General features: G+C 41.3%; 1 protein-coding gene across 12 annotated transcripts in view; it reads left to right on the plus strand.

Moving 5' to 3' along the window:
• Positions 1–14,026, plus strand: part of TPP2 (tripeptidyl peptidase 2) — a 67,982-nt gene that overhangs the window by 9,756 nt on the left and 44,200 nt on the right. For all 12 annotated transcript variants that reach the window (XR_010837331.1, XR_010837332.1, XR_010837330.1 and 9 more), the window contains 3 exons: positions 7,506–7,601; positions 9,353–9,457; positions 12,456–12,580. Coding sequence is in view for 6 of the 12 variants with exons in the window: in XM_059042403.2 (XP_058898386.1) it covers positions 7,506–7,601; positions 9,353–9,457; positions 12,456–12,580 (326 nt within the window). In the remaining 6 variants the exon portion in view is untranslated. The remainder of the gene's footprint in view (positions 1–7,505; positions 7,602–9,352; positions 9,458–12,455; positions 12,581–14,026) is intronic.

A 14,026-nucleotide genomic window follows, 5' to 3' on the forward strand; every position in this document is an offset into this window, starting at 1 on the left:
GTCACAGGCAGATGGCAGGCGTTCATATCCCAGTTTTGCTTCTTTTTCCGTGTGTTGTGTACTGCATGTGTGACCCCTGAATTCATATGTTGAGCCCTAACACCCAGTGTGATGGTAGTAGGAGGTGGGACCTTTGGGAGGTGATTAGTGTTAGTTAGATGAGGTCATGAGGGAGGGGCCCTCACGATGGGATTAGAGCCTTGATAAGTGCCCTTCCAAGGGAGAGCTTGCTTGCTCTCTTCTCTGTGAGGACACCATGAGAAAGCCATGCCTGCAGGCCAGGAAGGGCGTCTCACCAGAATCCGACCATGCTAGCACCCTGATCTCGTGCTCCTTCAGAACTGTGAGAAAACAGATGTCTGTTATTAAACCACCCAGTCTGTGGTATTTTCTTATGGCAGCCCGGGCTGACAAAGGCACCACGTGCTTTAAAAAGAAATACTGCAGGGAAATGACTTTCTGCACATCTGAATTGCTCTAGTTTTGCCTGTCTTTCGCAAGTCAACCTTGTTATTTAGAGTATGTTTCAAAGAGAAACATGGGATTCCTGTGAGTTACAGTACTGTGGGAAACTAGAGAGCATTCCTAGTAAGTCAGGCAGATTTAGGATCATATGAAGTATCAATAGTATCCTCAGAAATCTAGTTTTGAATAGCTGTAGCCCATGCTCTAGATAAACCATCCACGCTTGTAATGTTACTAGTGCTTAAAGGTAGAATTAGTGTATTGTATACATGGCTGTGAAGTAAGATCAGAAAATTGATAGATTGGTATTTACATCCTTTCTCAACTTGGTGATATATTTCTTTAGCTGTGCTCTTAACTGTTCTCAGCCCATCAGTATAGTGAGTTTTTTTAATTTAATTTTTAATTGTATCCAGTATGTCTGCATAGTTTAAAGAACCTTCTACAAGGCTTCTAAAGAAAAGTTCAGTCCTCTTTCCATGGATCACCACCAATTCCTGCTCAGCCAGGGTTAAGGCTTTGATATATTATCTTCAGAGTTTTAAATGACAAGCGAAAATACTTTTTATTCTTAATTTTTACCCCCTAGTTTTAGACTTTAGCTGTAGAATTAGAAGTGGAAGAAGAGGGTTTAACTCTCTGGTCCTTCATTTCTGAGAAATTTTCTTGCATTGTCTCTTGGGTTACCTCCTCCCACTTTTTTGCTGTTCTTTTATCTGGGACTCCTGTAAAGTGGACGCTGACCTCTTTAGTTGATCCTCCAGTTTTCTCTCCTTTTTTTTTTCACCTCCTCCTGACCCTCCTCCTCCTTCCCCTGCCTCTTCTTCCTCGTGCTTTGCTTTTGACGTGAGCGCTTTTCCTCGCGTGTCCCCTCACCGCAGCTGTCTCTGATTTAGTGGCACGTGAAAGGTGATTGGAAGTTCTCTGCTTGTGGAGAGTCTGTGGTGTGGGACTCACCGTAGGGTCATGATACTATCGTGGGAGGCCCCAGGATCTCCGTATATGGTGTGTTTTTTCCATTGAGATGCCCAGTTACCTCAAAGAGGACCTTCGCCTGTTTGGCCTGGAGTTTGGGGGCGGAGGAGTGAGAGAGAAGCCTGGCCGTCAGCATCTGGGGACCTGAGCCTTGAACGGCACCTGGGGAGATTTCTTGCAGCCTCTTCACTGTGCCTCATCTCTCCCCTCTGCTCCGTAGACCTCTCTAGAGAGTTCACGTCCCAACTGTCTCTGGTCAGCTTCCTGCAGGGCGTGGGGTGGGCGGCGGAGGACTAATTGGTCCTCATTGCAACTTTCCTCCCGTCCTCTTGGTTACAGTTCCCGTCTCCAGCCATACACAGACCACAGCGACACACATGTTCAGTTAGTTTTTTTCCAAGCATGTGCAGGTGTTCAGATATTTTGTAGTAGTCATTAAAAAGAACAATGTTGTTAGTCACTGGGATTCTAGCTAGTGGGACCTCTCAGAACTCTTCAGTACACAGTTTTCAGAAAGCAACACAGTAAAGTTTTCAAGTTTCTTTGATTTAACCGTGCTTTAAAGTGAGTTAAATACCTGTATTCTCCTTCTGCTTCTTCCAAATAGCCCGTAAACTGCTGATGGTTAATGTCTAATTCTTCTGCCAGTTTAAGATCAACGACAGTTAGGTGCTTTGAAGATTCCTGCCGTCTCATTCTCTAAGGATGCTGTTCCTAAGCTGTCCTGAGAAACTGGCAGTCCGTTACTTATGGCCAGCGGTACTGTAGGTGCAGGTAGAAGCAAAAGAGTGAATGGAAGGATAACACCTTTCATGGTAAATTGTACAGGCAAGAAGAAAAGTGCACGAAACACACATGTTCAGTTTAATGAGTAATTTAAACGGACGCCATTTTATCCACCCGATAAGACCGAGAGAGCATTGCCAGGCCTCAGAAGCTTTCTGTGTTCTCCAGATCACAATGCTTTTTTTTTTTTTTTTTTTTTTTGCGGTACGCGGGCCTCTCACTGCTGTGGCCTCTCCGGTTGTGGAGCGTAGACTCCGGATGCACAGGCTCAGCGGCCATGGCTCACGGGCCCGGCCGCTCCGCAGCATGTGAGATCTTCCCGGACCGGGGCACGAACCCGCGTCCCCTGCATCGGCAGGCGGATTCTCAACCACTGCGCCACCAGGGAAGCCCCACAATGCATTTTTACTTTTGTGATAATCTCTTCTTTGCTTTCCTTTACAGTTTTACCACCTCTATGTGGATACATGGAATATATTTGTTAGTTTTGCCTACTGTGACCTTTATACGAACGGCCTCATTTGTGTGTCATTTCATGTCTTCTTTTCCTGGGTGTTTGTGAGATTCATGATTTGCATGGAGCGATGTTGTGTTGAGTTTCATGGCTGTGCCTGTGACATAGTGTGTATGTACCACATTCTGTCCATTCTGCTGGGGAACAGTTGAGTTGTTTCCACTTTGGAGCTGTCACTAACAATTCTTTAGAGAACATTCTTGCAAACAAATCCTGTGCACACATGTACAGATAACTCTAGGATGTGTACCTCTAGGCGTGGAATTGCTGAGTCATAGAGATACACCTTTACTAGGTGACGCCAAACAGTTTTTCCAAGTGTTTGTACTAGAATACGTTTCCCCCAGCTGTACATAGGAGTTTTAATAGTTGCACTGCTAACACTTGGTGTTTTTAGGCGTTTAAAATTATGCTTATAGGCTGGGAATCTAGCTGTATCACATTGTGGTTTTAATTTGCACTCCTCTAATTACTAGTGAGATTGAGCACCTTTTCACACGTTGCTTAGACGCTTCGATTTCCTCTTTGGTGAGGCGCCTCTTTGAGTTCATTTGCCCTTTGTTTTTTGTTTGTTTGTTTTTGTTTTTTTCTCGCGGTACGCGGGCCTCTCACTGCTGTGGCCTCTCCCGTTGCGGAGCACAGGCTGCGGACGCGCAGGTGCAGCGGCCACGGCTCACGGGCCCAGCCGTGATCCGCGGCACGTGGGATCTTCCCGGACCGGGGCACGAACCCGCGTCCCCTGCATCGGCAGGCGGACTCTCAACCACGGCGCCACCGGGGAAGCCCTGCCCTTTGTTTTTAATACTGAGTTGTTATGATTTGTGGGATTTCCTGTCCTTGGGTTACATGGTGTCTTCTCCACTCTGTACTCGTATTTTCACTTTCCAGATGATGTCTTTTGATGAGTAGGAGTTCTTAAATTTGATGTAGTTGGATATCAGTCTTTTGCCTTTTTGTTTGGGGCTTTTTGTGTCCTTAAGAAGTCCTTCCTCCAGATGACAACCAGTGAGAATCAGTGGCCCTCAGTCTCACAGACAGAGGGAAGTGAAATCCACCAAACCCATCACGCGTCAAGTGCCGGATGAGAGTAGGGCCCTGGCCAGCGCCTCGGTTGAAGCCAAGTTGAGGATCCAGCTAAGCTGTGCCAGCTTCTGATGGATGGGATGTGTAAAATTGTAAATAGTGTGCTCTCTCCAGTCACAAAGTTTGTTGTATTTATAACACAGCAATAACTAATACACTCAGCAAAGATATAGAAACTCTACAGACACTCACATGGATATTTTAGGACTGAAATTTTAAGAAAGCGTCACTGGGTGGATGCAGTAGCAGAATGGAGGTGGCGGAGGGGTCTGAGTCCGTGGACTTTAAGATCAGCCAATGGAGAGCCTCCATTCTGAATCAGGAAGAGAAGAACACTGAAAAATTACTGACTTGGCTCTAGGAACTGGTAGCTCAATAACAGATGGTCAGATATTTGCATCGTCAGACCCCACGAAAGAGGAAGAGGAATGTGCTACTGAAAAAAAATATTGGAAACAATAGTGGCAGAGAATCTCCCAAGTGTGGCAGAGATATAAACCTACCCATTCTAGAAGCTGAGTGAACCCCAGGTAAGATAAACCAAAAGAAATTCATGCCCAGAAACATTCTAATCAGACTGCCAAAAATGAAAGACAAAGAAAAAAATCTTGAAAATTGCCGGAGAGAAGGGACCCATTGTATAGATGGCAAAGATAAGATGCTCAGGTAACTAGCTTTCTCATCAGAAACCCTGGGGTCCAGAAGGAAGTGGTACAGCATTTTTCCAGTGCAGAAAGAAAAGGTCTGTCGATTGCAAAGTCTATATCCAGTGAAAATGTGTTCGGGGAAAAGGTGAAATAAAGACATTCCCAGATAAGGTAAATCTAAGAGTATTTATAGCCAGCAGATACACTTTTAAGAAGTAGCAAAAAGAGGCTTTTCAGACAGGAAGAAAACATGGAGCCGCAGAAATGAAGGACTAGCAAAAGAAGCAAAATGTCTGAGTGACTATGATGGACTGCTTTGAGTTTTTTAAGATCGTATTTGATAGCAAAAAAAAATCCTTCCTGTCCCCAAATCATGAAGATATTTTCCCATATTTATTTTCTGAAAACTTTCACCATTCTTCTTTTCATATTTGTTCTTAGAAGTCACCTGGGATTGCTTTCATGCTTAGTTTGAAATAGGAGTCCTGTATCCTTTTTTCCATCTGAAGACCCACTTGTTCCCAACACCATGTATTAAACTTCCACAGTTGCCCCACTAATTTTCAGTGCCTTCTTTTTATGCAACTTTCAAAATGTGGTGACTTTTGGCTTCTAAAGCCTCATTGCCCATTCTTTGTCCTTTGGGTTTTTGGTTTTTTCCTTTTCCTTATTCTGATTTTAGTAGCTTTTGGAAGGAAGCACAGTGCTTTCTAAAATTTTACCACATTTAACTTTAAGTCATTTTTAAAAATCATCAATATTTAGCCTTACATGGTAAAAAAAACCCAGTTAGTCCAGAGACCGTGAATGCCTTGGCCAGGTTTAGCACTGTAGTTAGATGCAGTGGTGGCTGAAGGAAGGAGGGTCCGTGTGTCCTGGCAGGACCATGAAGTTCTGAGGCAGAAACTCAGGTTTTCCTGCGTGGAACGTTAACAACTGACGATGACACTTGTCTCGTGGAGAAAACCCTCAATTCGTTAAGCATCCTCTCTTCTAAAAAAGAGTCAGGGAAACGAGGTGTAATTAGAAATTAAAGAGATTCTGTTTCTCGTTTGAAAGTCGGTCTTTTACCACATTGTGACTACCACGTAATTAAAACTCTTTTTGAAGAAGGCAGCTTAAAATGGTCAAAATAAGCACTTTGATTCTTAAAAGAGACCAAAAGTAACTTCATATTACGAAATACTCAAATATGTCAAATGACATGCTCCGTAATTGCCTCAGAGGAGAGAGTTAGCTTCACTCTAACTCGGTTAAGGTTAGCTGGCAGAACCATGATTCTGCATAATTTCTATCTTCTGATTTTTTGTGTTTTAGCTCAGTTTTTGTAAGTAACTAGTCTGCCTTTACTTTGAGGAAGATGTATAGTAGTGATTTGAGAAGGATCTGGTTCATGGACCCTGCAGAATTTGGTCTCATTTTAATGAAACATAAATTATGTCTGTTGGATTATTTTTATTGTATTAAATACGTATTTTAAGTAATTGTGATCGTCTTAACACCTGATTATTTTGCAGCCATTTAAATTAGTTACTCCATTTAATCCTTCGGCATTTCACAGCCTTTTGTAATCTCTTTGCACAAAGAAGTTGTTGCTGGAGGGTGACAAAGCCACCTGTGTCGTGAGACACCTGTGATGAACTAGTCTTTGGATTTGCCAGCTAGTGACTACTTACCTTTTCGTTGTTGCGGCGCTTTATTTATTGTTCTTGTTATGTCGCGGGCTGTCGCGGGAATGTTAGGGTTAAGAATCTCTGTTCTCTACAGAAGGCTGATAAGCTTTGAGTGAAAAGCACTAGTTTGTGTGCCAACATATTTGAAATTTCACAGACTCTACAGACATCCAGTTGATTCAGAAAAGCTTACTGATACGCATGCTTTTTGAAGTCAGCGGATCTTTGAAGTTCTGGGAATGATGGTCTTCCTCTGTTTAGTTGTGAGAAAATTTCCTTCCTAGGCTTCCTACCTGGGGAGTAATTTGACGAAGAGGGACTCGGGGACTTGGGGAGGAGTCGGTTACAGACCCTGCACGAGGAAGAATCACTGGTCAGTCCACCAGCCCCGAGTGGTTGGTGGTTCAGCTTCATAACGTGTCCGCATTTAAAAGCCAGTTTTGATGACCATGGTCCTGTGGCGACAGAGTCTGAAGGGTCCCCGTCGCCTTGATTGACACTTCCAGTTGGTTGGCGTTCATGCAAATCGGGAGGTAAAGAGTGTTTTCTTCCCTTTGCACATGGAGAAGCAGAAGCCTGTAGGTCCCACCTGGTTAGTGGCAGAGTTTGGGCGCGCTGCCGGGTTTATCTGACTTTAAATTCCATGTCCCTTACACCAAGTTTTTGTCTCTGTGATAGAACAAGATTCCAGGTTTCTTTCCAACCTTTCTGTTGTTTGGGCCAGCAGTTTAATTTCTTTCTGCTTCTTTGCTTTCTGTTTGTAAACTGGGCGTACTCTTTACATCATTCTGTTAATTAAAAGCTGGAAGTGTTAGTTTTAAATACTTGGAGGTAGTGGAAATAACTATTGTAAGATGTTATATGTAATTAACATGATTTTATAGAACTTTTTTCTGAAGAGCTCAAAGAGCTCTTTTTTTTTTTAAGTATCTGGGCATATCCCTATAGTATTGTAGAGGAGAGAGTGAGGTTCTTTTTCTTAATGGGAGATGTAAGGGTGGAGAGCTTCTGTACGCTGCTTCCCTCCCCCCTGGTTGGTGGGCAGTGGAGTGGCTGAGGGGGGAGGTGAGGCGTCCTTGATGCTTTGGGGAATGGAAGGTCTTAGTGGTTTAATGTGATGTTGAAAGCACTTTGTAAAGCATTGTGTAAGTGAAAGATGTTCTCCTTAAACCATCTCACTGATGAAGAAAAAGAGCCAGAGAGATAAGTAAGCGGCGACTGAGGATATTAAAAACGTCGCTCCGCCACGTGAGCCTGCTCATCCAAGTTGAGGCATTCGAATACCTCCCTTTTCCCCAGGGCTCTGTCATTAGACTTGGGAAGCGTTTAGTGAGTGAGAAATTTACTTCTTATGTTTTATAGATCCCTGCGAGCTGGACAAATCCCTCCGGCAGGTACCACATTGGCATCAAAAACGGCTATGATTTCTATCCAAAGGCTCTCAAGGAAAGAATACAGGTAACGTGCGATCTAGTATCAGTGACTTCTTTTCTTCCTCAAATTTTATTCATACTGAAGAAAAACATTTCCTAAAATCTCACTCACTTAATGGTTTGGGGGGTCTGGGAGGCTTTCAAGTGGTGACTGCTTAAAGATTCTGTTTAATGGAATGTCACTCATTCATGGTTCTTAATGTTGGATACATGGGTAAGTTTAGGGAATCTGTGAGTACCTTGAAGTTATATTCAGATTTTGTGGATTTGTGTTTTTCTGGGAGATGGGATATGCTTTCACTGGATTTTTGAAGGACTTTTTTTTTAACTTCAGAGAAGTTAAAGACAGTCGATTAAAAGTGGATTGCCTTATTTATTCCCGTTCCTATTGTTTCTATGGTAATTTGTCCCATTTTCTTAGTCTTTTCCTAGCTTTCTTGATCCCAGTCATCACTCAGTATTAGGGAAAGAATTACTCAGACCTAAAGCAGCTGAAGGATAGGAAACACAGTCTGTCATTAGAGAGATAAGAACTGTGAATTGAAAGAGAAGGAGCCTGCTTTAAGACAACGCAATAGACCTTTCACTGATGATGGAAAGGTTTGAAATGTTCCTCATCCGTCCATCATGGTGGCCGTGAGCCACAAGTAGCTGTTGAGAACTTGAAATGTGGCTAGTATGATGAAGGAAATGAAATTTTAATTTTATGTAATATTTTAAAATTTAAGTTTTAATAGCAACATGTGGCTAGTGGCTGCCGTATTTGACAGTGCTGCTTTAGAGGACTGCGGACGCTAGTAGCCCATACAGGTTTCAACTGTAAAACGACTATAAAACAAGATGTGATCCTTGCAAAGGGGCCTCACGGGTAAGACCTGTGGGCCCTTTTATCTAATCTAGTATTGTGATTTGCTTCTCCAGGGGTCAGGAAGTTACTCAGTACTTTACATATTATCACCTTTACTTATTTGTCAGATTCCAATCATTCTGGGAAAAAAAAAATACAAAAAATAAATGCACTTAACTCAACTTTTATTGGATACTATGTTACTTTAAAATTTCAGGCTGAAATGCATGGTGTTTTTATGCACTATATTAAATTTAATCAACCGTGTTAAGGTACAGATTAACATACAAATAGAGTGGTTGAATTAAAGCGGATCCCCTTCCTTCGCTCAGTGAAGTTGATTATTTTACTGGAAAGGATTTCTTTAATTAGCAGACTTCCATTGGGAGGCACTAGAGATGAAAGTAAGACCAATTTCAGTAGCAAAGAACCCTATCAAGTCAACGAGGGTGGGGAAAAAAAAAAACAGGCTAGAGAGGAAGGAGGTTGAGGAATCCAGCAGGTCCATCAAAATGCAACTGCAGACACTCTTACTCCTGTCTTCTGTTTGCTCTTGGTTGAAGGCATTTCCCAATTCTGTAAGGGTTCAAAATAAACTTTTTCTTCAAGTGACTGGGATTTCAATCAGTTACCTGACATGGTATTAGTTACTCTTGGAGAAGGGAAGGATTTAAATTGGGACATATGTTGTGTAAAAATACATTTGGCTGTGCCTTGGTAAACTTGTTCTCTTAAAACCTAGATGTGGTGAGTGAGCTAATCAATTTTTTATAACTGATCATTGCTTTATCAGCTTGATTATAGATTATTTTTTTTTACCCCTTTTAGGAGAATTGTGTAGCATCACAGCTCATAACAACTACAAATGGCTATCTAGGTTTACCTGAATAATGTCAGCCTCAAGGAAGGTCATTTTTCTGTCTTTGCAGAAAGAACGGAAGGAGAAACTTTGGGACCCTGTTCACAGAGTCGCCCTGGCGGAAGCCTGTCGAAAGCAGGAAGAGTTCGACGTTGCCAACAACTGCCCTTCACAAGTCGGTGCTAGTCGCTTTTATTTAAACGCTACCGTGTTCTCAGAGCATTAAGAGTTCTTAGAGAATTAACAGACTCTTCTTCACAAGTTTTAAGTTGTTTACTTCTACCAGTTTTTCCTGGAGTCAGTTTACATGTGTGTCTATCAGTTGTTTAAAAGTTCTTAACAAACGTAGGATACACACACGTAAAAGTGCATAACTCCTAAGTGTATCGTCATGGAGTGTCACAAGGGAGCACCCCACCCCGTGTGTGCAGCGCCCCGGCCCCCTCTTGCCTCTTCTTACTCACCGCTGCTTCCTCCCCAGAGTAGCCACCATCCTGATTTCCGACACTTAGCGAACGACTTTAACCCGTTTTGAATTTTGTGAAGCGGAATCACGCGGTGTGTGTCCTTCTGTGCGGAGCTGCTTTCGTTCGGTGTTTTTTTGTGAGATTCCTCCACGTGCGGGGCGTTGCAGTAGTTTACTTTCCTTGCTGTCTAGCTGATGGGCCGCGATTTATGTATCCATTCTGCAGATTGATACTTGCTTTGTTTCCAGTTTTTGACTATTATGAAAAACCCTATTTTGAAAATTCTTGTGCCTGTCTTTTGATGGGTTATAAAGTGATCGTACCAATTCCACAGGAAGCGTACGAGAGCTCCCATTGTTCAACATCCTTGCCGTTGCACTCCTGTGAATCAGTTTATAAAATGAAAATAATTCTTGGTTTATTATGAAAATAATGACTGCTAGCTGCAGAAGCTTTCGGGCAACACAGGTTTGTAAAGTTTAGCAAGTGAAAGCCTCTGAAATGCCACCGCCCAGGGATGGTAACAGCAACTTGACATTCGTTCTTCTGAATTTTTCTTTGAATGCGTGCATTTCTTTTCTTCTAATGAATTTTTTTATTGAAGCATAGTTGATTTGCAATGTTTTAGGTGTACAGCAAAGTGATTCAGTTACACATACATATATATATATTCTTTTTCAGATTCCTTCCCATTATAGATTATTACAAGATATTGAATGTAGTTCCCTGTGCTCTACAGTAGGTCCTTGTTTATCTATTTAATGTGTAATAGTGTGTGTCTGTTAACCCCAAATTCCTAGTTTATCCCTCCTGCCTTCTGCCTTTGGTGACCATAAGTTTGTTTTCTGTGTCTGTGAGTCTTTTCTGTTATGTCAGTAAGTTCATTTGTACCATTTTTTTAGATTCCATATGTAAGTATATCATATGGTATTTGTCTTTCTCTTTCTGATTTACTTCACTTAGTATGATAATCTCTAGGTCCATCCATGTTGCTGCAAATGGCATTATTTCATTCCTTTTTATGGCCGAGTAATACTCCGTTGTATATATGTACCACATCTTGTTTATCCATTCATCTGTTGGTGGACATTTAGGTTGCTTCCTTGTCTTGGCTATTGTAAATAGTGCTGCTGTGACCTCTGGGGTGCACGTATCTTTTCGAATTGGAGTTTTCGTCTTTTCCAGGTATATGCCCTGGAGCGGGATTGCTGGATCATATGGTAGCTCTATTTTTACTTTTTTAAGGGATCTCCATACTGTTTTCCACAGTGGCTGCACCAGTTTACATTCCCACCAACAGTGTAAGAGGGTTCCGTTTTCTCCACATCCTCTCCAGCATTTATTATTTGTAGACTTTTTGATGATGGCCATTCTGACCAGTGTGAGGTCATACCTCTTTGTAGTTTTGATTTGCATTTCTCTAATAATTAGTGATACTAAGCATCTTTTCACATGCCTGTTGGCCATCCGTGTGTCTTCTTTGGAGAAATGTCTATTTAGGCTTCTAATGGCATGCATTTCTTAATCAGAAATGGAATTGTATTAGTGGTTCTCAGCCCTAGCTACATATTAGAGTCACATCAGGAGCTCTAAAAACTGTCAGTGCTTGTGCCCTAGAGAGGAATTAAATCAAAACCTTGCAGGGGAGGCAAGCATTTTGAAAACTCTGCAAGAGCTTTAATTAACATGCAGCTTGCGTCAAGGACCACTGGCCTGTAAAGATCTACGTACACATTTAACTTTTATTAATCTGTGTACATCATCCTTTTTTAACCGCTGTATAATCTTCTGTTAGATCAAGATTTGTTCTTCAGCCTCCTATTGGAGATGTGAAATGTAGTTATTTCAGGTGCTACATATAGACAACTAACTTTATAGAAGAGGGACCTGAATTTAATTATCCCTTTTATATTGTATGCCAGAGTTGTTTATATAATTGTCTTTTTCCTTAAGGAGGAGTAAATGTTGAATATATTGGATAAATTAAAATGAAGCACAACTTCAGATTTTGGGAACATGTGAAACTTAACTTTTTATTCATGAGGACTATTCGGGTGAATGTAGGGCAGGCTAATATCGTATGTAGTTTAAAAAAGTGCCTAGGTTGAAGCATATGAATTTCCCATTTTTGTAGATCAAAGTGGTTGAATAGCAGCTTGTACGTACTTGGTCATGAACATAGTATGTACTTAACTTAAGCGAATTCTAAAAGAGGTAAGACTATTCATGGTTCCTGTTATTTATTTGGGTTCTTAAGAAACAAATTTGAAATGGAAATGTTCCTGATACAAAAATCTAAAAGTCGATAGAGAAACTATTTTGTAACAATTTTAGCATTACTTTTGGAAATGAATTACACAATTATAGGTATGTGACCAACACCCTTGGCCAAGTGATAGCACCACGTGTGATGCTATCACAAGTGATAGCACCGCCGTGTAGCACTGTGTCTTTCCCAAAGCAGCTGTAGGGAGTGACTGAATATGATAGTGAGTAAAAGAAGTATTTTTTACTGTTTACTATTTTAACTGTTACTGCCACTGAACTGGACTACACGTTGCACAGATATAAAAGGAAAATTTTCTTACATTTTTCCAGGGTAAAATGACTTTGCTATTGGGTCACACTGTGTCTTTGGTTGTATGTTAATATCACTTTTCAAGAGCACAAAATGTGCTAATATTAACGTCTGTTCTAATTGTTTAGGCAAATAAACTAATCAAGGAGGAGCTTCAGAGTCAAGTGGAATTGCTTAACTCTTTTGAGAAAAAATACAGTGATCCTGGCCCTGTGTATGACTGCTTGGTGTGGCATGATGGTGAGACCTGGGGGTAAGCCGTGTGTTTCCAGTTCTTCATTTAAAAATCATTTTATCTGCTCTGAAGAACATTAAACCCTCAGAACTGCCCAGAGATTTGGTTTATGTGACATTAATATCTCCAAACAAGCTACTTGAGGGCCAAAGTGCCTTTTGGGTAGTTTTAGATAAGCCTTTTGAACCTCTTAGTATTTTAGACACGGAAGCTGACCCTTGTCTGCTCTAAAGAATCTCATTTCATTAACCAGATGGCAGTCAGTAAACAGGTACTGTCAGCAGGTGGGTGATCGGTGTACGTAGACATGTTCCTGATTGAAGCTGGGCAGGTTGGGAAGTGAGTGCGCGAGGATGTTGCAAAGCATCTGCTATCAATGTTTCAAGGGCAGAGGAGGAAAGTTGGGTAAAGATTTACCAACAGAGACCTAGTAGCCAAGTTGAAGCGAGGCAGCGGGATGCGGGCGGCAGTGTAGAGCTCGGATCTGAGGCGGAATCCTAGCGTGTGAGCTTGGATACTTTATCTGTACCTCTCTAGGCCTATTTCCTCATCTTTTAATTGGGATAATAATAGTACCTCCTTAGAGGGTTTTGCAAATTTGATGTTTCTAGACATAGTAGGTACTGGATAAGTGTAAGCTGTATCTGCTGCTTCTACTACTACTAATAATGATGATTTATACCAGGTTACCTATCATACATTTTCTACTTTCTTTCTTAGTGAATCATACAGTGCAGTTGTGTTTCTTTGTGTCAGCTAGTATGTCTTCTTGAATTACTACCTGTGTAGAAGCAGGAATATGTTCTTAATACAGATATTTGGGCATATACATGTTTCAGGGTCGCCGCAGTAAACCAGGGACCCTTCCAGGAATTGTTTTGTAGTTTGAGTCCCTGCTCATATGCAAAGAATTGTTTCCCCGAGATGTGGCAAACAGAACAAGATACGGTGATTTGATTGCTGTCTCTGTTATTTAGTTTATAATGCACTGACTTAAAAGGGGGCTTTTCTCTCACAGATATGGGTACTAACTCATCTTTGCTAATGGGTATATAAAATTGTCAGTTGAATAGGAAATCTCTACTCCATTTGGGCCCGAAAATGGTAATTGAATATTTGCATATAACAATGTTTCAATCTAGATGGTAGTTAATATTCATGCAACTTTTCCATGTATTGTGGTATGTTTTGGTGTGTGTATATGTGCAGGTGTGCACACATTGTGAACAAGTTTTTTCCAAAAGCTTTGCAGAAGCTTTGATCAAGTGTTTGTAATATTAAAAAGTTGTTCAAACATACGGTTTAGTAAATTTTGGGACATCTACCCCATGGTATAACATGATACAGTCATTCCCAGTCATAAACCTTCAGTGATTTTTGTCATGGGAGAGGAGGCAAGGTTAAGTGTGAGGAAAATACTAGATGCAAAATTCAGTGTATGCGGAAAATTTACCACAAAACACG

Source organism: Kogia breviceps, chromosome 16 (assembly GCF_026419965.1).
Source record: "Kogia breviceps isolate mKogBre1 chromosome 16, mKogBre1 haplotype 1, whole genome shotgun sequence".
NCBI classification, from domain to species: Eukaryota; Metazoa; Chordata; class Mammalia; order Artiodactyla; family Physeteridae; genus Kogia; species Kogia breviceps.